The sequence below is a fragment of the Schizophyllum commune genome (assembly GCF_000143185.2).
Source record: "Schizophyllum commune H4-8 unplaced genomic scaffold SCHCOscaffold_5, whole genome shotgun sequence".
In the NCBI taxonomy this organism is placed as follows: Eukaryota; Fungi; Basidiomycota; class Agaricomycetes; order Agaricales; family Schizophyllaceae; genus Schizophyllum; species Schizophyllum commune.
In genome coordinates, this window is record NW_026089542.1 from 1,318,489 (window position 1) to 1,339,231 (window position 20,743).

Sequence of the window (20,743 nt, forward strand, 5' to 3'; positions counted from 1 at the left end):
GGCCTGGCCCAGGCCGTCCTCTCAGTCTGATTTTTCCTGCCCTTGCACACCCCTCCACAAGCAACAAATATGGCTTCTCTTCCAGTTATCGATTTTGCTCGCTGGGACAGCGGCAAGGCTGACGTCGGTGGCCATTTCTCTCTTTTTGCGTGTCCTAACGACGGTCATCGACTTTTAGGACAGGGCCGCCATCGCAGGCGCCCTCATCGATGCATGCAAGAACGTTGGCTTCGCCTACATCATCAACACAGGTATACCGCAAGGAGAGGGTGAGCTCTGCCGTGTTCCGTGCCGTGGTGCCACCCTGACGTTCATATTCCCGTAATCAGTCACCAGGATGTTCGACTGGGTGGGCCCACTCTGTCTCTCCATCCCATCGTACCCTTTGAGCCCACTTCATCTCCTAGTCTGCCAAGTTTTTTGCCCTTCCTGAGGAGACAAAGCTTCTGGCTCGTCACCCTCCTGAAGGATGGAAGCATCGTGGCTACAGCCGCCTCGGCGCTGAGCAAGTCATCCAGCCCAAGACGGTACGTCCCCTCCTTCCATCGTAGACATAGCCTTTCCTCACCCAACTACGCTCTAGTACGACTCCGATCCCTCCAAACTCGCGGCCCTTCGCCGCGCCGTCCCGGACCTCAAAGAGTCCGTCGAGATCGGCCTTGAAGACCCTCCTCGTCCCGCCCTGCAGAACCTTTGGGTTCCCGAGGACGACATCCCAGGCTTCCGCGCTGCCGCCGTTGCGTTCTACGATCTCTGCCGCGACTTTCAGACGAGCAAGCTGTTACCGGCCATTTCGATGGGCCTCGGGGTTGACAGCGACTACCTGGTCAAGTATCACGCGTACGAGGACAGTCAGCTGCGGTTGCTGCACTACCCCGAGGCCCCGGCCGCCCCGTTCGCGAGGGGTGAGCTGGGGAGGGTGCGCGCGCACACTGTAAGAGTATTTTCTTTCGACGCCGTAGAAAGCTAATAGAAGACCTCTAGGACTACGGGACCTGCACATTCCTGTTCCAGGACGATGTCGGTGGCCTTGAGGTCGAGTCCGCCTCGGGGGAATTTGTCGCCGCCACACCGATGCCAGGTGCCGTCGTCTTCAACGTCGGTGATCTCCTCATGCGTTGGTCGAACGGTACGTATCATTAGAAACTGTGATCGTTCTATTGAAATGGATCTCCGTCTAGACACACTCAAGTCGACGAAGCACCGCGTCTGCCCTCCGCCCGCAATCGAAAGCGGAAACCGGCACGAAGCCTTCATTCCAAGGCGGTACTCCATCCCCTACGTGAGTAGTCTTTCGCTACGAATGCTGCAATCCTGACCATATAATCCTTCAGTTCATTGTCCCCGACTTCGACAAGACGATTGACTGCATCCCCAGCTGCTTTGGGCCCGACAAGCCCAAGAAATACGAGCCTGTCAACGCGGGCGATTACATGGCGATGAGACTGAACGGGTCTTATTGAGGAACAAGCACTTTGTACGATAGGCATGATAGTACAGTATTCAGTGTTTTGTAACCGTCCGCGGTATTCGACAATCATGAAGGCATATCGTTCATATAGTCGTGAAAAAGGACATTCATGTTAGGCATCGATTGTAAGAGGAAATTCCAGTCAAGCGAAGCCGTGGCAGGGCGGGAAGAGCCCTGTACGCCACGAAAGTCGCCGTGATATCCGCTGGTCCTGGCCTCGACGAAGAGAGGCAGCACAGATGCCACCTGCCCCCATCCCTGGTCCGAGCAGTTAACCCCGATCACTGTATCGACTTTCGGGAAGAATCGCGCAAGGAACGAGGCCACAGCAACGTGCGACAATATAGGAGAGGCGGATACAGTTATTTGCCTGAGCGAGTGCTGTGCGCAGTCGGTGGGTATGCCCACAGGCATGCATGTGTCGCAGCCATTCACTGAGATGTGTAGTTCCCTAAGGTCCCGACAGTGGCGAGCGAGCCACGCCCATCCAGCGAGAGTGCTCGCGGGAATGCGCCTCCCTATGCTCTCGTTCCAGCCATGAATGGATAAGCGCTGAAGACGCGGAAATGCAACAGCGATGTCATGGAGGTCATCGTTGGTGAAGGCCGACGAAGACAGATTAATCTCCAGTTCCACAAGGTTGGCCAATGCAAGTAGAGGGTTGATCATAGAGAACGTAAGATCAAAGGGATCGGAGAACACGGTGCTGGGCATGCCTTTGACTGGACCTATAACGAGGTTGCGCAGCGATGCGTGACTGCAGCAGTGGGCCACGGCCTCACAGAACTCCACGAGAGATACGGGGGTTATGGCGCGCCCGCAGATATGCAGGTCAATGAGCTCGACGCTCTGTAGCGACCTGAGGAGGGTGCTTGCGAATCTGACGTCGTCTAGGTCGAGGAGTTTCATCTTTTCGAGGGAAGGTGCACTAGCATGCAGCTCTTTCGTGATCGAAAGGGCACAGCTGGGATCCCCACGCCCACTGATCTCGAGCGACCGCAGACGGGGGAGGGCCAACACCGCTTGCACGGCATCTGCGTCCACACGTCCAGAGATGCTCACGTTCTCCAGACTATCCCAACCGGAAAGAAGCTGACCGAAGTGAGCATCGTACGTCGTGGGGCCCTGTTGCATATCAAGCGCTGTAAGGAGAGGACATGCGCGCTTGTTGTTCAAGGCAAGGAGTAGGCCCGCTTCCGATTTGCAGCCGCGGAAGGAGGAGCCTGGTGCTAGGATACTGGCGAAGAGCATCGACGAGGCGTCCCTTTCTATCGACACGGTGAGCTTCACCAGCGTTGGAGGGATGAGGTCTGACACAAGGGCCGTGAAATCAGGTTGTCCACCCAGGTACGTGAGCTTCCGCAGGTTTGGGAAGAGGAAGTCGCCCGAGTTCTTCAGAACGGTACAGACTTCACGGAAGACCTCAGGCGCCGTTATCAGCGGGTACTCGGATAAGTCGATAGTCAGGCTGCGAACAAATCGCGCGTAATGTCGTATTCTTGTCAGATCTTGGGCTTTCGGGCGCCGTAGAGCGCGCTGTACATTCCACGATGAGTAAAGGGCAATTTATTGAGGGCGAGTTACCTACGTATTTGTCGACGATGTAGATACAAGTTGTTTTCGGCAATAACTTGACGAAGTGATCCAGGCTCCAACACTCGCGCCAAAGGATGCGTAGAGCTGACTCGTGAAAGTCCTGACAGGTCGCCGCGAGGGAACCTAAAGTGGCCCGAGGCAATTCTTCGAAGACCATCGAGCGAATTTCTTCGCTTCTGAAGGCGATATGCATGATTGATAACTGCACGTTGCGTCAGAACAAGGGAAAGGCACTGTCGAGTAAGGTACCTTGACACTCAAGCAAGCAAATGTAGATCGTCAAAAGAACAAAGACGGCGAAGACAACGTGCAAGGTAAAGAAAGGTCAAATGACGGTGCACGTGATTGTACTCTTGTACCCTACACGTTTGTACACGTCTTCAGACAATCTGAATAGCAAGAGGTACAGGGTCGAGATAGACATTCTTCAGAAGGAAGCCTCGCACAAGGAAGCCTCGAGGTTGAGAGTGTTCTGCACAAGGTCATCACCAACAAATCCAAGTATTAGCGTCGCCCATTTGTACACGCCAAGCAACATCATGTTAGTACTACTGCAGACTCTGCACCTCAGGGAACGGAACCGGTTCTTCCGTACGAGCCGCCTCTCCGTATGTCAGCAACCCAACGTACGGCATGATGTTGTACTTGAGGGTGTACGTCGCAGGCCCGACGTTGCTGGAAAGAAAGTCAGCATGTCTGTTCGGGGAGGGCGAGATGGGTGCATCCGCGAGTAACAACGCATCGGCGAGTGTCATAACATCGAGCGGGAACCATCACATCAAAGCGTATGAATGCACCAACAAGCTCAAGTGCACCGCCGAGTACGGATGCATCACCAAGATTAGGTGGACTTACTCAAAGGACGTCGACAGCTCGCGGAACGCATACTTGTGCTTGTCAACGAGGTTCAGGCGCGCTTCGTCCTTGCTGCGAATGATCTTATCCCAGATGACGACCTCGTTGTGCACCTAGCATACTTTAGCGATTGCATCAAGGGCCTATGGGACAGTGCGAAGCTTACTCCCTGCGCATTCGTATATTCAGCTTGAAGGTAGGCGAAGACCTGCTTCGTGTTCCAGTGGAACAAGGGCGAGAGGTCTATGACGCAGTCAGTAAGGCGCGCTTATAGTACATATTGTCTGAAGAAACGAGACGTGCTACTTACCCGCCGTAATGTTGAACTTCGTAAACGTCACGTCCTGGTTGCGCACCCGGAAATGCGGGGTCCTGGCAGGCGCCCTTTACAAAGTTAAAGAGCCCGTCAGCGCCTGTACCTGAGCACAGAACCAAGCCAAGCGAGATCAACACTGACGACTTAATTGCAAGAATAGACACGGTCCCCTTTGAAGGTGCCGTGTTCATCTCGAGAAGGACAGACGAGAGCGCAATAACCGCCACAAGGCCCATCAGGCAGGACGACAGCAGCGCCGAGAGGTTGTTGATTCGTGTGAGTATGTTGTGCATGGCGCCAGGAATAAGGTCCCGAAGACTTCGAGCACTGAGGAGGGGGAGTAGACGCGGGGTTCGAAGGTTTGTGGCGAGAGCCAAGTGACACGACGCGCCACTGCAGACGCGACGCGAACACGTGGAGACATCGGCATTTTCCGTTGGCATAGCATCGCCATGCCCGCTCCCTCTCTTTCCTCAGCAAACACATCACACCAGCGCCGCATTGCGTGATTAGACAGGTCATTGCGTCCTACGATATTGTACACACACGCGCGCGAGCGCCGTCGTAAAAGAGAGAAAGCGTATTGGTAACACGTTCAGTCGAATCCATCCTTCCAGTCAGTGCCCGTACAGGCCGACAGCAGCAAACCCAGCTTACTTCGCCTCAGCGAAGCCAACAGCGTCGCGACCAAGGTCGTAGACGGTGTAGTACTTGCGGAGGAAGACATCGCCTGATGGACGACATGAGTAAGCATGTCCCTTATGCGCAAAAGCAGCGCCACTGACCGATGATCCAAAGCGAGCCACCCGGAACGTTGATGTCCAAGCCAGTGAAGGACGAGATACAGGTGCCCTGGACCTCAAGGATGTAGTCCGTGCCCTTGAGCGTGTACGGCTTGCCACCGAAGTAAAGGGAAAGCTCAGGGAGGTCGGGGACCTTCGAACACTCGACCTGGTACTGGCCGTTCCAGGACTTCTTAGCACCAATCTCGGCGTTGATCATCTCGGCCATGTCGGTGGGGAGAGCGATCAGGGAGGTGCCTAAGACAAGATTAGGTTATGCGCCCGTGGCGATAGCACAACGAACTTACCCGTGTCAATAGCAGCGCCAGTGGACTCAAGCTCAAGCTCCTCGGAGCCAAAGGAGATCTTCTCAAGCTCAACTTCCCAGTAGGCCTTGCGGCGGACCGGGACGTAGGTGAGGTCACCCTTGTATGCGCTCTTGTCAACACCACCGAAGATGGCCTCGCCACCGTCCTCCTCGGACTTCCCGAGGCGGAAGGAGAAGACGGGCTCATCGAGGAGACCCTTGTTGATCATGTTGTAGTGCGGGGGCACAATGTGGTTGACGCTGATAGTGTCATAGCCAAGGCCAAGGATACCATCAAACCTGCGACTGGTCAGGTACACGAAAGGTCGGAAGTGGTGTCATACGCACTTGCCGAACGCGAAGGTGAGGCCGGGCTCCTTCACCGCCTCAGCAAAGTCTTGCCCAGGGATGGTGAGGTCGCCAATGGTGAGCACGTCCTGGGAGACGAAGCCCTCCATGGAACCGGAGCCGTACTGGATGGAGAACTCGGTGCCGTTCTGCTTGTACGTCGACGAGGCGCTCGAGTCGTACTTGGCGTGCAGGAAGCAGGCGATGGAGGTGCACTTGGAACTGGGGACCCAGAGGTTGCTAGACCCAGTGTCAAGGATGACCTTGAACTGCGGAGATACGTAAGCGATTGGGCCCATCGCCTCGCCACAGGCTGACACTCACGTTCTGCGGCGGGGTGCCCAAAGTGATCTCCGTGAAGTACTGCGCGTTCATGAAGTCTAAAGCAAGTGTCAGCAATGCGGCGGAGGCGAGGGTGTGATAGCGGCGCACTCGTCAAAGGAACGCCATGGCCACCCTTGACCTGCTCCTGCGTCCAGAAGAGGTCCTCGCCAGCATCGTTCTTCAGACGACGGCCAGCGCCGCCGGCGCCCATCAACGGCGTCTGGAACTCGTTGACAACACCATACTTCTCAGCGAGGTGGAGGCTCTCGAGCTCAGGGTTGCCGACCGTCGCCGGGATCTTCTGGAGCTGGAGCTTGTGGACCTCGGCGTAGACGGCGGGCAAGAGCCCAAGAAAGAGAGAAGTAAGGATCATGGTGGTTGGGAGGAGACAACCAGGCGCCGCCGCAAGGGCTGTATTGCGCGGCTTGAGTCACACCGGTCACGCATTACGTCATGTGCTTTGCTTCGGCTCAGGCGCTGTGGCGGCTGCGCGTAGAACTCCCCTCAAGTCTATGAAAGGCTATGCTCTGCCGACAGAGAAGCCCAGGAGTTTAGATTGCTCTTGATGTTGGCCACGCCAAGGTATATCCCTGCCTGACTTGAAGGCGCAAGATCAGTAAGAAAAGGATACCTCGATGACCGAAGAGGCCTATGCATGCATCTGTTGTTTCTTCGAGTACTAGAGGAGAAGGTGATCTACGAGAGTAATAAGTGCTACATGGGCCCCCATCAGTCGATGCATTTGAAAGCGAAGGTCTTCTGGAATCGTAGCGCGGATATCTGCAACATGATTATACCATGTTTCAATATGCCAGCAAGCCATTTGTTTTCCTACCCAGATAAGGTGCTTCTGGTAATATGACATCCTGTGAGCATGCTCTAGGATTCTTTCCAGTTCACGTTCGCGGACGCTGGCGAAAGTTGAACTGCAAAATACCCATATACGGCAGCTACGACGCCACAAAAGCCAGCGCGGTCATGTGCTCCAACTTAGAGACGGTCCGACTTTGTCTTCAACCATCGTTCCTTCCGCTAGCAGTTGCCCTCTCGCAGCTCACGACCTGAAGAAGGTCTTGAGGTCAACGCGTCTCGAATACGCTACGCCGACTTGCTGTCGGACGAATTTTGGACTCGTTCAACCTGAGGAAAAGACTTCGCTTCTTTCCGACTAAGCTCTAGCTGCGCATACGGGATCAATGCGGGGAAGAACCGACGAGGCAGAGGCGCAGGCGCAGGCGAATGCCCGAGAGTCGCCGCTGTCGAACCTCGAGAATCTGCTGCTAGCGCAGGCTGCATATGAATTCGGCGGCGGTGGCAGCGCGTGGAGTCAAGTCTCAAAGACGCTCAACCGTCATGCACTCACCAATAGGCCCGCCTCTTACTTCAATGCTCCGGTTTGTAGGTTCATTATGCTTTATAGCCATGCACTGACCCGTACAAGATGTGTCGCGCGCATCACACGAACCTCATGAATGACCACGGCCTGGACCCGTAAGTGTCTGATTGGCGGCGTCGGTGGCGACGCTAACGATTGCCAGGTCACATCCGGATAACGCAAAACCACATTGTACGTTGCCTGAACAACAGGGAGATCCATTAATACGAGCGTCCTCTAGCTGCTCCTTATAAGCAGCTGGCAGAGATCCTCTACGTGGAGCGTTTTCGTGAGCTGGAGCAGCAGATCAAGGCCGAGGAAGTGGCGTTCAAGTCAGCAGTCTCACTCAGACCTCTGCTACATTGACTAAGCGAACCACAGGCGCGTCTGGTCCGAAATTGAGGACATCAAGGCGGGAAAGTGGGACGCAGCAATTGCTGAGGGGAAGATACCGGTATCTCGAGACGTAAGCCTCTTTCATTCCATAAGATCGTTGACGGGCTCACTAACTCCAGTCAACCCGTACTGCTGTAGGAACCGACGGCGCAGAACAGGATCGACGACAGCGCGGCTGAGAAGGATGCTGATGAGGAGTCAGCCGCTGGTTCACCTGATGAGAAGGTGGACGAAGACGATGCGGACGGCGACCAGGAGCAAGATGATGCACAAGCTGAAGAGGAGGCGGATGTTCCGGAGACGCGAGAGCCTCCAGAAGTCCCCAGCGAAGACGAAGGTGCCAGCTCGGGCGAAGAACCGTTGCAAAACCAGCGAAGTGAGTCTGATTTTGACGTGTTTTCTCAAGTCTTATGCTCTCCAGGATCAAGTCGCATCTCGTCGACCGGCGCCTCTCGGATGGGTAGCAAAGGGAAGACACCGGAGGACGTTCCCGAGGCGGAAACAGAGGAGATGCAGGTCGACGACGACGAGGATGATGAGGAAGAGACGGAGACGCGCTTGAGTACGCTCAGGAACGAGCTGCGAGTCTGTCTACTCACAAAATGCACAGAGCGCAAGGCTTCGCCTTCGGACCACCCTGATAACGCCCGCGACGCCAAACGTGCTCGGGAGGGCTCCGAAGCAACTCCCGACGAGGATCAAAGTCTGTCTTCTCTTTTTCTCCTCCTCTCCTGTTCTAACTCACCGCAAATGTAGACCGTCGCAACTCCCGCCGCTCAGCCCCGTCTCAACCACCCGCAAACAAGAACTTCAAGCCCGTCATAACCATGCTCCACGAGCAAATCTCCCAGCACCGCAATGGCAACATCTTTCACAACCCCATCAAGACGAGCGAGGCGCCCGACTACTACCGCGTCGTCAAGCGCCCGATCGACCTGAAGACGATCAAGGCGCGCATACGAGACGGCGCGATTGCGAACACGGCCGAGTTCCACCGGGACATACTGCTCATGTTCGCGAATTCGATGATGTACAATCACCCGGAGACGGATATACACCAAATGGCGGCGGAGGTGGGTGCGAGGGCTTCGAGAGGGACCGAGCGTGCTGACTTTGTGCGATAGATGATGCTGGAGAGCGAGCAGATGATCGAAACGCACCGGCAGACCGAAGCTTGGAGTCAGACCTAGCTATCCCTTTAGCGTAGCAAACCTGCGAATCTTGCGCCTCGATTTTATCGCGATGGTTTTGCAATGAGTGCGAGTGCTTTCAGTCTCAACATTGGCAAGTAAACTATAGTACAACAAATACAGAGCAAGTCCGACAGCAGGGGTTCACGAGACATGACACGAAGATATGGTGTAGCACAACAAACAACGACAACATTCAGAACCAAGGCGAGTACAATTCTCCCATCTTCGTCAGCTGCAACGGGTTCGTCGCCTGCAAGATCAAGTTTGTAGCGGAGCTCACGACCGGCTGCGTCAGCACGGAGCCGTCCTGGCTGCTTGCCTGTGATGGTCGGTCAGTAGACTGCAAAACAGTCGCGTAGTGGCTACTTACGATCTCTCGCTGCTCCTTGCACGCCAGGATGCACGAACGCTTCACGAACTGGTCGATGTTCGAGAACACGACAGCGCGGAACTGCGGTTCGGCGGACCACGATCGCTCGCGCATGTTGAACCAGGACGTCATCTCATCGCGCGCGAACAGGCAGATATACGACTCCAGCTCGTGCTGCAATAAAGTCAACTTTCTGAATGGCATCTGAGGAGAGCAAGCGTACCTCGGTGTCCGTCAAGCTGCGTCCGATGGCCACCAGACCGGCCGTCATGAGAGCCTCCGTGCCAATAGGGCCGACGAAGTGTTGCAGATTGGGCGTGAAGCGGAAGGGCACGGCGTCGGTGGACATAGACATTGGGATGTTCTGAGCCATGCCTGCGCTAATGTCAGACCATGCTTGAAAGAGAAAAAGGCGACACAACTTACCTGGCGTGAGGGCAGCCATCGTGATCTGTCCAGTCTCGCGAGAGAAAAAGAACGTGTTCGGGGAGCGATGCGTGACGCCGAAGACATAGGTGAGGAAGCTGTTCGCTGCCAACTGCGTGGTGAACTGTTTCCGCATTCGCCAAAGCTCGGTCGGCCCCTTCATGGTGCGTAGCATGTACTGAAGGCCAATGAGACCACGAACACGGATGTGAGAAGCACGCTACTCACGTTGCTGAGGATGTTATCCGGCACAAGTTTGGTCATCAACTCGTCTATAATGTCCTTCTTCATCATCAGATACTCGACCTTGCTCGGATTCTGGAGTGACCGTCAACTAAAGAAACCCTCGCAGTAGAGGCTATCGCACCTGCTGCTGCCTCTGCGAGTTCTTGATATCGCGCAGTGTCTTTCGGACACGCTCGCCTATGAAGAATATTGCCTCCTCCCTCGACATCCCCTTGTCCACGCAGTACTGGTCATAGACGTCCTGAAGGGTCGTATAGGACGAGTCCGTCATCCATAACCTCATGGTCGTGTTCAGCGCAATGCTCATTGGGACGTGGAAGGTCAAATTTCGCCGCAACGTCTCCTTCTTGCGTCGCAGCGCCCTATCGCGGTGTTAGCTGTACAGATGGATGCGTTATGATGAACACGTACAGATTGAGCGTGCGGAAGACCTGCATCGTCCTCTCCTCCCGCCTGAAGTGGCGCAGGTACGGGAATTGCAGAGCGAAGGTCGTGCGGGAGTTGTCGTTGCCTATGATGGTAAATCGCTTCCAAGGCGTCCCGCTCGTACGTCCGTTCTCGACCCGTGGGGCAAACTTCTGGATGCGAACGAAGTTCTGGTTGTTATCCTTGTCCTGGCCAGTCGTCAGCTTCACGTTCAACTGCAAGTGATAGTAGTCGTACCTCAGTGTATTGTCCAGGTACCTCGATCTCATCGATCTTGCTATACTGGAATTGAGTGAGGTAGTGGCTGATTGAGTCCAGAGACTGCGTCCTCGGCCGCGAATCGAGACTTCGCTCGTATCTATCGCGCCAGCTTTGTAGCCTCTGCATGTACTCCTGATGGGTGAGCTTGGGCAGCAGGAAGTCTTGCTCGAAGTGAGCCTGCACAGCGTCAGAGAGTATTGCGATATACAGATGCGGAAGAACTAACCTTGGCGGGACTCGCGGGCATATTGGCGTGGACACGGCGCATGTTGTCGATAGATGCTTGCTTCAGCAGACCGTCGTCGTCGGGCACGTTCGTCCGGCTGACGTACATCGTACTGGCGTCGTGTAGCAGGAGACAGATATTGCGATAGTATTCCTCTTCCAGGTTCAGCTTGAACTTCGTGTTGATCTGATCGACCAACGTCTCCATGCTGAGCGTGAGCAGAGGGAACATGGTCTTCAAGATCTGCACGATCTCCTCGAGATAGTCCCATGCCTGCTTAGACACTGGGTCTTTGACCTGTGTACCTTGCCCAGCGGAGATCGCCTGCGCTGATTGCAGTCCGCTTTCCGCGCCGGACGCAGGGCTTGCGGTAGGGCCAGCGGCGTCGGCGCCGCCACCATTGGCAGCTTCGCTTGCCCGCGCTGCGGCGACTTGTCGAGAGCTCGCCAATCTTTTGACGCCGAGGATCTCGTCCCGGAACGTGCGCAAGTGGTAGAACAAAGCCTTCGTAGTGGTAAGCAAAAGCCAACGGGAGCTGCTTCATGCAACGACTCACCTGTGGGTAGTGCCGAGCGATCTGAAGCAGAATATATCGGGCTTGCTTCATCTCCTTGTGCATGAATGCCTGGCAAAGCTGAGGAATGTAGGCGATCCAGAACCATGGTACCGTCTCGCCCTTATAGGTGTCGAAGGCTCGCAAGACAGTCATGCTTGAGTCGTCCATGCTCAGCAGCCATAGGACGCGACCCAAGAGCGGCCGGCTTTTCCCGTTCTTGTAGAGCCCAGCGGCCTGAAGATAGCAAGTGACGGCGCTCGCGGCATGGTTCAGGTCGCTGGAGTTCTCCTTGAACAACCTGTCGCTAAATCTACCCCATTGCGCCCACGCTTTGGGCTGCTGCATGTCGAGCTGTACCGCCTGCGCGAAGGCCAAACCTGCGTCGTCATGCCGTCCCATCTTGGCACTGAACATGCCCTTCAGAGTGTAGAATTCCGACTTTTGCGACGCCGTGAAGAAGACCAGGTTGGTATTGTTGATGACTTCCAGTCCGGACGCGAGCTCGGCAGGTTTCTGATAGTGGCATCGAGCTTGCTCCCGCAGCTTCAAGAACGCCTCCGAGATCTCGATGTTCGGCAACGTGTAGATTTTCGTGAGAGCGGACATGCATACGTCAAGGAGCTCGTGTTTGCGAGCGACATGAGCGAAGCGGTTAATGATCCATGCCGTTTCGTGGAAGCCACGAAAGCCGAACGTGTTCGTGTTGGACGTCGTGCCACCATTCTGGCCTTGCTGGGGGATGAGCGGGACATATATTTTGTTGATAGAATTGAAGACGTTCTGGCGCCAGTTGACGAGGTCGCTCCAGATGCTGATATCATCGTGAATGTTTGGCAATCGCTCGCGCCAGGCCTGCAGAACCACCTTGAGATCACCCGACTTCTTCTCCAGGTTCCCCGCCACCGTCGTCGCAAGAGAAGCGTAGATAGATACCGCTTCCTGCAGCTCGACGAACTGCTGGAAATTCTGCAAGAGAGGAACATGTGCAGGGGACAGATGGGACGGCAGGTTGACCCATTTGCGCAAAGATAGCTGGGTGGCATCCTCCAAAGCCTTCGTGAACTCGGCATTCTTTTCAGGCGGTTCCGACCCCTTGACAAGGGACAGAAAGGCCTCAAAGATCAATCGACGAATAGTCGGTGGCTGCGGTAACAACGCCATCTGCTCTTCTATCAAGCTGATGTTCTCGTCCCAGTTCTTGGTACGCCAAGCGCTCTCGAGCAGAAGCTCGGGGTTGTTCTCGGCCTTCGCAAGGTCGTACAGGAGGTCCCATTGCTGAAGCTTTTGGGCGGCCAAGATCCAGTGATCCTCCCAAAGGCAGTACTCCTGCTCCGTGAACGGTATCGTTCCAGTACGAGCTTTGCTCTGCGCCGCCTCGTATGTCTGCTGCGCCTGTTCCCACATGCCGATCTGCTCGAACGCTAGACCGTTGTTGGTGTCGCTGTGAAGGGAGCGATGTCGCCAGACGCCGTAGAACATGTCCTCCTCTGCCAATTCAGCGTACACATCGGCGAGAGAGTCGTACACGTAGTCGCGCACACTCGGTTCATCGTCCTTCACGTAGTGCAGAGATGTGCCCAAGATCTCCATACCAACGTGCCAGGCGCCGTAGGTCTTCGCAAGGTATTTGACAAGATGCGGCGGCAGGTTCAGCGGTGGCGAGCAGGCGTGAGATCCGGCGAGAAAAGCTTGAATGACGTTGGGGCGGGCTTGAGCTTGCCTTGCATGATATTCGCGCGTTAGGCAGTTGATGAGGTGGTAGGTAATCTCGGACTGCTCTCTTCTTGAGATATGCGGCCACGCAGCGGGGAAGAGCGACGTCCAAGTATCATGGGCAGCTTGTAGGTCAAGGCATAGGAGCCGGCGCATGGGAGATACGAGCGCGTCTGTCGAAGGGCGGGCTAGTGCACCATCAACGAGCATGGCATTGGATCGAGGCGATGAATCCGCGGCACCGAGAACAAGGTAGATGGCGAGGTATGTCCAGTTGTGATCAGCCAGAGCGTCCCAATTCTGAACACCGAAGATGTAGGTTAGACGGTTCGATAGTGAGCGCGGAACGCTAGAGTCCAGCAGGTCCATGAACTTCTCGCGAAGCGCCGGATCAGGCGCGCGGCACCCGACGAGGAACGGTGCCTCCAAGCGATGCGTGAGGTCGCTGCGGCGTAGGGAGGCTTCCGTGAAGATGTCGTAGATGAGCTGAAGGTATGGAATGAACACGGCGGTGCCGCGCGTTTCGAAGATGACCATCTTCTGCAATATCGCACTCTTCTCCCGCATCGTAGGATATGTCTCCTGACTCGAAAGGGTCCAGTTCCGCACCATGTCGAGCATGTACCGTATGAGGACGACGCTCCGGGACTTTTCAATCAGGAGGTTCGCCACAGCAATGAACTGCTTGCGCTGCTCGCCCAGATACGTCATGGATGTTTGCATGATCTCGAAGGCGATGATAATTTGCTTCACGGATGCGTCAAGTAGTGGCGAATCGGGCGGGAGACTGGCGTGGTCCTTGACGAGTTTGGCGAACAGCTTGAGCAAGCCCTGCGAGAACTCGGTAATACGTTCCGGTGTTGGACCAACAACAGCTTTGAGCATCAACAAGGTCCCTCGTACGGGCGCATGCTTCGCGAGACCGTCCGCGATCGCTGTATAGACGAACTTGAAAAAGTCCGCCATGGGCGTGTCGACCTCTTCGTCCTCCTTCGGCAACGGATACAGCCGAAGAAGCCGCTCCAAGATGGGGTAGAGGGCATCATACAACGCGACGTTCTCCGACAGCATACCGCGGTGCAGCAGCTTGTGCAGGAACTCGGCATGCGTCCTGAACCAGTCGTCGGTTTGCTCTGAACTGATTATCTGCAATACCCTCGCACACGAGATGGCCCAGGATATGGTGCTGTCGTTATTCAGCTCCTGAGGCCGTGTTAGACTGCTTCGAACAGATGAGATACAAGGAACTTACAGATTCGAGGGGCTTTGAGAAGTATCGCAAACCGAAAGTTACGTCGGTGAAGCCTTTGGGTCCGACAACAAGCTTCAATAGCGCTAAGGAGCGCGTGACGAGGTGCGATGGCGAGTCCAGAGACAGGGCGATGCGGGGGTCTGCAACCAGTCGCGGATCCGGCTGAGAAGTCGCGATGCGTATCAAGTAGCTGACCATGTTCTCCTTCACGATGAGCGGCGTCGTCCAAGCCTTCCCTCCTTTCGCGATCTCCTCCATAGCCTGCTGCTCCCAGTCGTACAGGATGTGCAGAACCTCAATAGAGATCGCGCGATACTCCGCCGCCGTCGCATTGTTCATCCCCAGCTTGGAAAGCGAGTTCGAGATATGGGCGACAAAGAGGGCGCGCACAGGATAGAATAGCTGGGGGTGCTTGACGATGAGTTGACACAGCGTGCTCGTTGTCAACTGGGTGCTCCCTTCCTCTTGAGTCAGCCTACGAGCCATCATAGCCCACTGCGGGAATTCCTGACCAGGCTCAGGGCCCGGCAAGGACTGAGTGATCGTCGACAGGGCTTCTGCTCGGATGTTGTTCTTAATCTCCTGAGGCGTGCGCAACAACGTCGACCAAGAGCGCATTATGAAGTTCGCTGGAGCCTGGAAGGCGGCATAACACCTTGCGGTCAAAAGCAACGCAGTTTGCTTCACGAGATTGTCCTCCTCGTTGGGAATGACGTCCCATGCGTACTTCAAGATTCCCTTGCGCTCGTCCTCCAAAAGTTTCGAGTAGTGCTGCACGAAGACAATCATCAGGTAAAGGAGTTCGATCTTCGCGTCCTCGTTCATGCCATTGTTCGGATCCATAGCCTTCGGGGCCTGCCAGGTCCGTTTGCTGAGCTGGTGTACGTAGTCCGCGTCGATGAGCTCTTCGACAGCTTTCTCGCGCACTGCATGAACCTGCAAGATCGGAGTGACCATGTAGCGCAAAAAGTGGCTTCTATCTGCAGGGGTCCTTGCTGGCTGGTCCGACCAGGTCAAGAAGCGGTATAGGACGTTGCGCCTGAACATGAGATCATGACTCAGGGCTACATGCTCATAGAGGAAGCGTGTCGTCGGGATGAGGTTGATGCCCAGGTTGAGCGAGTATAGCGAGATGATCTCCGTGAGAAGGTCAATGCGAGGGATCTGCTTCAGGGCCGTAATGAAAACGTCGCGCGTAGCCACTATGCGTTCGACGACGGACGGATCGCTCTGGGCGATCTTGAGGTCGTTCCTCCAAAGGTCTACCAGGGCGTCGACGACGAAACCATTCTGAGCGAGCCAGGTGTGGTCCAACTCCGCGATGTCTTGGAACAGATGCAGAGTGGGTAGCACCAAAGCGGGTTCTGGCCCTCGTATGAACAGCGAAACCATCACGCCCGCCCGCGAAGCGAGCTCACGTTGGAGGCCTGGCGCCAGGCTCGCTTGCAGAATACTTCGCAGCGTACGCACATGTTTCGGAGAGTGCAAGTTTCGCATGAAGAAGTCGATGCCCTCCGATGGATAGCGCTCCAAGTATTTGGCCAGCGGCTCGGAGAACGGGGTGCGACTCGAGAAGTGCATCTCCCTTTCGGCGTCGACGATTGCGTTGACGAGGCTCTCGAGGAAGATGTTTGCTGCAGACGGCAGAAGGTGAAAGATATTCGCCAAGCGCACGAGCTTCGTGATGGCCTCGTTGTTGTACAGCGCCAGCTTCGAGGATGCTTGCAGCGTTTGCTTGTCGGCGACGGCGCGGAAATGGTCAAGCAGCTTGTGCCCGATCTCGACTTTGAAGTAGTTCGTAAGCAACTCCAAAAGTCGCGCGAGGCCCTCGAGGCCTGGCACCGATAGACGCTTGGGATCCGCTAGGTTCATCAAGATGGGCCTTAGGCCCGTTTGCAGGAGTTCCTTCGGCAGCCGGCTCTGGTGGTTCAAGACCATGCGCAAACCCTCGTGGGCGACGTTCTTCACCTCCAATGAGGGCGAGTACAAGGACTTGAAGTACACAGACGTGACCCTACAGTACATGTCAGTCAAATCTCGATGCAAGCTGGGCAGTCATTCGATAAGCGCACCTTTGCCTTGTCTGGTGTTGCTTCGAGTAGAAGTCCGTGAGCGGCATCGACGCCGTCAACAGCTTGATACAAGCAACCCTCAGCCGGTTGACATCCAACGTCCCTTGCCTCGGATGATTCCTTCCTAACAACGACGCGTCCTCCGCATCCGCCAACCCCAACGCCTCATGCAACAGCCGCAACAGCTCATCGTTGAGCTCCGCCAACGGAGGGTCCAGTGTGATGCAGTATCGAATCGCTTCAATCATGCCGATCTGGATGCTGCACGGCAACGCGCGCAGCGGCTTCGTGTAGATGCTCGACAGTAGTCTCTCGCGGTGCGGCGAGAGCAGCTCCGTCGCAGACCAGCCGCTCAAGCGCACGACCCGATCCATCGCCTTATGCACCGCGTCCCGCACGAGCGGATTCGGGGCCTGAATCTCGACGAAGAACACGCCAATCAACGACGCCGCGCGATTGAATGGGTGCTGCTGCCCCTCGATCCGCGGGTTGCACATCTCCAGCACCCGCAGCATCGCGTCCATGAACCGCGACACGTCGCGCTCGACGTCGATGGGAATGTCCTTCAGCACATGCAGTATCGTTCGGTAGATCTCCGTCTCGCGCTCGTGCACCCAGCGCACGGCGACGTGCGGCGTCTCCGTCATGATCTCGATGCCCGCGCAGCACGCGACCTTGCGCGCCCAGCCATCCTCAAAGGCGAGCGCGGTGAAGCGGTTGGCGATCTGGTGGAGGATGATCATGAGGTCCTCGGCCTTGACGGCAACATCGTCGCGCGTCGCAACCAGGTCCTCGACGATGGCACGGACGAGGTCGGCAGCCTTCTTTGCGCGCGTAGGGTTATCGTGAGCCATAGCCTGAGGTATGGCGTCCAACAGCGTTGACAGCATCGATGATGGAGTGGGGCGAGTGCCCTCCACGAGAGGCGATTGGCGGCGCCTGATCTCTGTCCTGAACACGAAGCTACTGGCCTCCTTCATGAGCTTCTCCGCACGCTCGTTGAACTCGGGGATATGGACTGCCTCGAAGACAGCGTCGATGCAGCATCGGAAGACGTTCTCAGTGTCGCGGTTGTTGATCCCCTGCACAAGCATCAGCCTCGAGTCCCTATACCCAATCACGAAACCCACCTCATTCAACAACTCGCCTACACATCCCTCCACGAACTCAAACGCATGTTCCCTCTCCAGCGCATTCGCCACCTGCTTCCTCAACACATGCAGCGCCAGCGTCGCTGTCGGCGCCAACGCCACCTTCGATGTACCACCCGCGAACGATACGCTCACCGCCGCCGAGTCCGAGATGTGCTGCCACTCGAACACCGGCTCCTTCGTCAGCAGGCGCCTGTTCCGCCCACCGAGCTTGCCCAGTATGCGGATCGCCGTGTGCGCGAAGACGTGGTTCGCGGGGCGCGGCTTGAGGAGGTCGTGCAGTGCCTCCATGAGCTCGCGCAGAACGTTGTTGAGCGTCGGGTCGAGGAAGTCGGGCGTGAGGTTGTCGATGCAGAGCTCGAGGGTGCGCAGGCCCTGGCCGATGATGTTCGGGTCGGGGCTCTTCAGGGCAATTGCGAGTGGGTGCATGAGATGTGTGAGGTGCGGCAGTAGATGCGTTAGCCGCAAGGGGATGGTAAGGCAGAGGTGAACGAGGAGATCGCGCCCATTGCCCTCCGACGCGAGCAGGTGCCGGTTCATGTTCTCCAGCATCTCCGGGAGAAGTGGCAAGACCTCCTTGTACAGCATCTCGAATCTCCCGGACCCAATCGCGCGGTAGATCGACCGCAACAGCGAGTAGTAGTGCGTCGGCCGCGATGCCTTCGCCGCCAGCGGGAAGCAGTCCATCAACAACTTCGGCAAATGACCCGCGATAATGCTCTCATTCGTCGCACTATACACCTCCTTGTCCAGCGCGCCGAACGCCATCTTGTAGTACCGGATCGTATACGCCGCATGGTAGTCGTCCAGGTCGCCCAACAGCGGCAGCCGGTCGACCAAGTACTTCAAGATTACCGACAGCATCGTCGATGATGTGGGCTCCCTCATGAGCAGCACCTGGCAGAGGTTGACGAGCGGGATGCGCTTCAGCGCGTAGTTGTAGAAGAAGTCAATCTTGACCGTCCAAATCTCCTGGAAGACGTGCGGGTCGATCTCGACGAAGACGGGGCCAAGGTGCTCGGCGATGGAGTCGGGCGGCGGGTCCGCCATGCGCGGGTCGGGGTCGAAGAGCGCAGCGCAGCGGATGCAGCCTTCGAACATGCGGAAAATTTGCGTGCCCTCGGGAGGGGCGACTTCGCACTTCTTCATGCCCTGTAGGACGGAACGAAAGCTGTGGACGAGAGCCTTGAAAGTGGTGCGCGATTCTGAAGGAATCAATGATAAGAAGGACGCTGTTGAGCCATGAAATGTTGCTTACGGGTGATCGTGTCCATGGGCGACTTCTCTGTCGCGAAATAAACTCCACCGATCGGACGGGACTTCTCGATGTAGACCATATCAATCGTGTCGGTAGTGCCAGCGCGTGCCCTGCTCATTGTAGCCGACAGCTCCTCCTGCATGACGACGAGCGCGTCCAGACGATCGAGAAACGCGTCGAACATCGAGCGCAAGATCTTCCCCACCTGCGGGTTAGATCCTCGCGAGACCAGGGTCTCCGTCAGACCCATCAGCATCTTCAAGCAGGGTATCTGCAAGAAGTTGCCAAGAGTAGGGTTCTGAATCTGGGGCAAGTAGGTGCGGATGACAAGCTCGATCTGCTCCATGTCAAGGTCGCCTCGCGTGTGGTGAATGAAGTCGGTGACGAGGCCATAGATTGCAGGGCTGAAGACCATATGAGCATTGACCCAAAATAATACACTCCATCACGTACCGCAAAGCCTCCCGTGCAGTGAAGCCAGTGCCCAGAAGTACTCGCTCGTCGATGACCTTCTCAATGTAAGGAACGAGGGCTCGACGGTGAGGCGTCGTGATCATGTGCCGGAAAGGCGCGAGGATGTCCTGCAAGGATGCTGGTCAGATAGACGCGTTATGGCTCTGCGCGAAACTTACCTTCCGAAGGGAATGCGAGCTTGAAGGTAGGTCCTGAATGATGCGGAACGTCGCCAGCATCAAGGCGTCTCCACGCTTCATCTCTGGGGACGCACTCCGTTCAACGAAGATGACGAACGAGAGCATCTGTGGATCGTGTCAATGAAAGCGGTCAATGAGTACAATCAAAACTCTCGGAATGTATATTCCATGATGCATAGCATACACATTGAGAAGCGTCGACTGTACACGGCGTCCTCACCTTTATTTGCGCCAACATCAGGTCACTGTACGCTTGCGCGTTCTTGATCGTGGGCGCCATGCCGTACCACGTTTCGCCCATAGCTTCTTTCGCCTCCCTTGCGGCCTTCTGAGCGGGCGCTTCAACTTGCAAAAGCTCGAAGGCCGGCTCAACGAGGTGCTGAAGCGGTTCGGGTGTTTGCGTGCGTGGATAACTGCTGAACAGGAAGGTGACGAAGAGACCCATTTCTGTCGCGACTTTGAAGCTGCGTATACTCGGCAGCGCCACTACCGAGTCCAATACGGCAGAGTCTTCGGACAGCGTTTCGTCGACGAGGGTGATGACATTGCGTTGGAGTTCCAAGAAGATGCTGACAAGCTCGCGCTGGAAGTCGTCGGGCATGAAGCGGTAGACGCGCATGTAGTCGACGAGGGTCTTGCAGGCGAGCGCGCCCATATCTTCGTTGTCGTGGCGGAGGATGTGGAGGAGGGTCTGCGGAATCGCTGGCAGGTGTGCTTTGACCTGCTCCCCGTGGGGGAGGTGGTTGATAATGTCGGTGAGCATGAGACGGAATTTGAACTCGAGGGACGGGCGGCTAAACGCGACTTCTCCGCTTCGAAGGAGCTCAAGGACGGAGGGGATCATCAGCGACACGGATCGCAGGGTGTCCGAGTCGCGGGGGGACTCTGGTATCCTCTCACGAATCTCGCTCGCGGCTTCATACTTGCTTTGTAGGTCTGTCAAAGGGAGAAGGATGAGTGGCTACAGATTGGGGAAAGTGGCACGGCCACGCACCGACGCCTGGATCGACAATCTTGGCCACGCGTATTTCAAGCTCACTAGTCGACATGGATTCCATGTCTGCCGCTTTCGAGAGTGCGGCGAGGCGCCTCGCCCGCGCAGCTTTGAGGAAGAGGATTGGGAGAAAGCAAGTTATAATGTCACGTGCCTACTTCCTCCTGCTATTGTCG

General features: G+C 56.2%; 6 protein-coding genes across 6 annotated transcripts; 2 read left to right on the forward strand and 4 right to left on the reverse strand.

Moving 5' to 3' along the window:
- The first annotated feature begins 51 nt into the window (after positions 1 to 51).
- Positions 52 to 1,794, forward strand: SCHCODRAFT_02622144 (Clavaminate synthase-like protein). Its single transcript, XM_003036531.2, has 8 exons — positions 52 to 123; positions 179 to 269; positions 330 to 349; positions 408 to 527; positions 584 to 934; positions 985 to 1,129; positions 1,182 to 1,282; positions 1,335 to 1,794. The coding sequence occupies exons 1-8, from the start codon at positions 70 to 72 to the stop codon at positions 1,461 to 1,463; spliced, it is 1,011 nt and encodes a 336-aa protein (XP_003036577.1). The 5' UTR covers positions 52 to 69; the 3' UTR covers positions 1,464 to 1,794.
- Positions 1,538 to 3,260, reverse strand: SCHCODRAFT_02499818 (uncharacterized protein; the record flags this gene model as incomplete). The annotated part of the gene is made up of 2 exons (XM_050343091.1): positions 1,538 to 3,007; positions 3,060 to 3,260. 2 exons carry the CDS (start codon positions 3,258 to 3,260, stop codon positions 1,538 to 1,540), a joined length of 1,671 nt encoding a protein of 556 aa, XP_050200495.1.
- Positions 3,261 to 3,297: 37 nt separating this feature from the next.
- On the reverse strand, positions 3,298 to 4,589 carry SCHCODRAFT_02622145 (signal peptidase 22 kDa subunit). Its single transcript, XM_003037903.2, has 5 exons — positions 4,380 to 4,589; positions 4,233 to 4,306; positions 4,089 to 4,165; positions 3,923 to 4,035; positions 3,298 to 3,742 (listed from the first exon to the last, which is right to left on the reverse strand). Exons 1-5 carry the CDS (start codon positions 4,529 to 4,531, stop codon positions 3,616 to 3,618), a joined length of 543 nt encoding a protein of 180 aa, XP_003037949.1. The 5' UTR covers positions 4,532 to 4,589; the 3' UTR covers positions 3,298 to 3,615.
- Positions 4,590 to 4,739: 150 nt separating this feature from the next.
- On the reverse strand, positions 4,740 to 6,389 carry SCHCODRAFT_02622148 (Asp-domain-containing protein). The gene is made up of 6 exons (XM_003037904.2): positions 6,108 to 6,389; positions 6,000 to 6,055; positions 5,676 to 5,944; positions 5,329 to 5,627; positions 5,024 to 5,278; positions 4,740 to 4,968 (listed from the first exon to the last, which is right to left on the reverse strand). The coding sequence occupies exons 1-6, from the start codon at positions 6,370 to 6,372 to the stop codon at positions 4,892 to 4,894; spliced, it is 1,221 nt and encodes a 406-aa protein (XP_003037950.1). The 5' UTR covers positions 6,373 to 6,389; the 3' UTR covers positions 4,740 to 4,891.
- Positions 6,390 to 7,195: 806 nt separating this feature from the next.
- Positions 7,196 to 8,960, forward strand: SCHCODRAFT_01165852 (Bromodomain-containing protein; the record flags this gene model as incomplete). The annotated part of the gene is made up of 10 exons (XM_003036532.2): positions 7,196 to 7,393; positions 7,441 to 7,490; positions 7,538 to 7,566; positions 7,616 to 7,706; positions 7,756 to 7,840; positions 7,909 to 8,146; positions 8,192 to 8,332; positions 8,381 to 8,473; positions 8,527 to 8,843; positions 8,895 to 8,960. 10 exons carry the CDS (start codon positions 7,196 to 7,198, stop codon positions 8,958 to 8,960), a joined length of 1,308 nt encoding a protein of 435 aa, XP_003036578.1.
- Positions 8,774 to 20,695, reverse strand: SCHCODRAFT_02538820 (FAT-domain-containing protein). The gene is made up of 18 exons (XM_050343603.1): positions 20,568 to 20,695; positions 19,794 to 20,509; positions 19,553 to 19,678; positions 19,374 to 19,501; positions 18,921 to 19,324; positions 17,642 to 18,867; positions 16,512 to 17,593; positions 14,440 to 16,453; positions 11,475 to 14,390; positions 10,919 to 11,422; positions 10,669 to 10,869; positions 10,417 to 10,619; positions 10,127 to 10,367; positions 9,988 to 10,077; positions 9,760 to 9,937; positions 9,557 to 9,708; positions 9,334 to 9,507; positions 8,774 to 9,282 (listed from the first exon to the last, which is right to left on the reverse strand). Exons 1-18 carry the CDS (start codon positions 20,629 to 20,631, stop codon positions 9,157 to 9,159), a joined length of 10,545 nt encoding a protein of 3,514 aa, XP_050200496.1. The 5' UTR covers positions 20,632 to 20,695; the 3' UTR covers positions 8,774 to 9,156.
- Positions 20,696 to 20,743: the final 48 nt, after the last annotated feature.

Bases quoted from the DNA above. Each gene is read 5' to 3' on its own strand.
- SCHCODRAFT_02622145 (XM_003037903.2), bottom strand. From the start codon at position 4,531: ATGCACAACATACTCACACGAATCAACAACCTCTCGGCGCTGCTGTCG. The intron at 4,166-4,232 runs GTAAGTAGCACG...ACTGCGTCATAG, and splicing joins GAAGTTCAACATTACGGCGG to ACCTCTCGCCCTTGTTCCAC. The intron at 4,036-4,088 runs GTAAGCTTCGCA...AAAGTATGCTAG, and splicing joins AATATACGAATGCGCAGGGA to GTGCACAACGAGGTCGTCAT.
- SCHCODRAFT_02538820 (XM_050343603.1), bottom strand. From the start codon at position 20,631: ATGGAATCCATGTCGACTAGTGAGCTTGAAATACGCGTGGCCAAGATT. The intron at 19,502-19,552 runs GTAAGTTTCGCG...GCATCCTTGCAG, and splicing joins GCTCGCATTCCCTTCGGAAG to GACATCCTCGCGCCTTTCCG. The intron at 9,283-9,333 runs GTAAGTAGCCAC...CGACCATCACAG, and splicing joins GCAAGGAGCAGCGAGAGATC to GCAAGCAGCCAGGACGGCTC.
- SCHCODRAFT_02622144 (XM_003036531.2), top strand. From the start codon at position 70: ATGGCTTCTCTTCCAGTTATCGATTTTGCTCGCTGGGACAGCGGCAAG. The intron at 1,130-1,181 runs GTACGTATCATT...ATCTCCGTCTAG, and splicing joins CCTCATGCGTTGGTCGAACG to ACACACTCAAGTCGACGAAG. The intron at 1,283-1,334 runs GTGAGTAGTCTT...ATAATCCTTCAG, and splicing joins GGCGGTACTCCATCCCCTAC to TTCATTGTCCCCGACTTCGA.
- SCHCODRAFT_02622148 (XM_003037904.2), bottom strand. From the start codon at position 6,372: ATGATCCTTACTTCTCTCTTTCTTGGGCTCTTGCCCGCCGTCTACGCC. The intron at 6,056-6,107 runs GTGCGCCGCTAT...CACTTGCTTTAG, and splicing joins CCATGGCGTTCCTTTGACGA to ACTTCATGAACGCGCAGTAC. The intron at 5,628-5,675 runs GTGCGTATGACA...GACCAGTCGCAG, and splicing joins CTCACCTTCGCGTTCGGCAA to GTTTGATGGTATCCTTGGCC.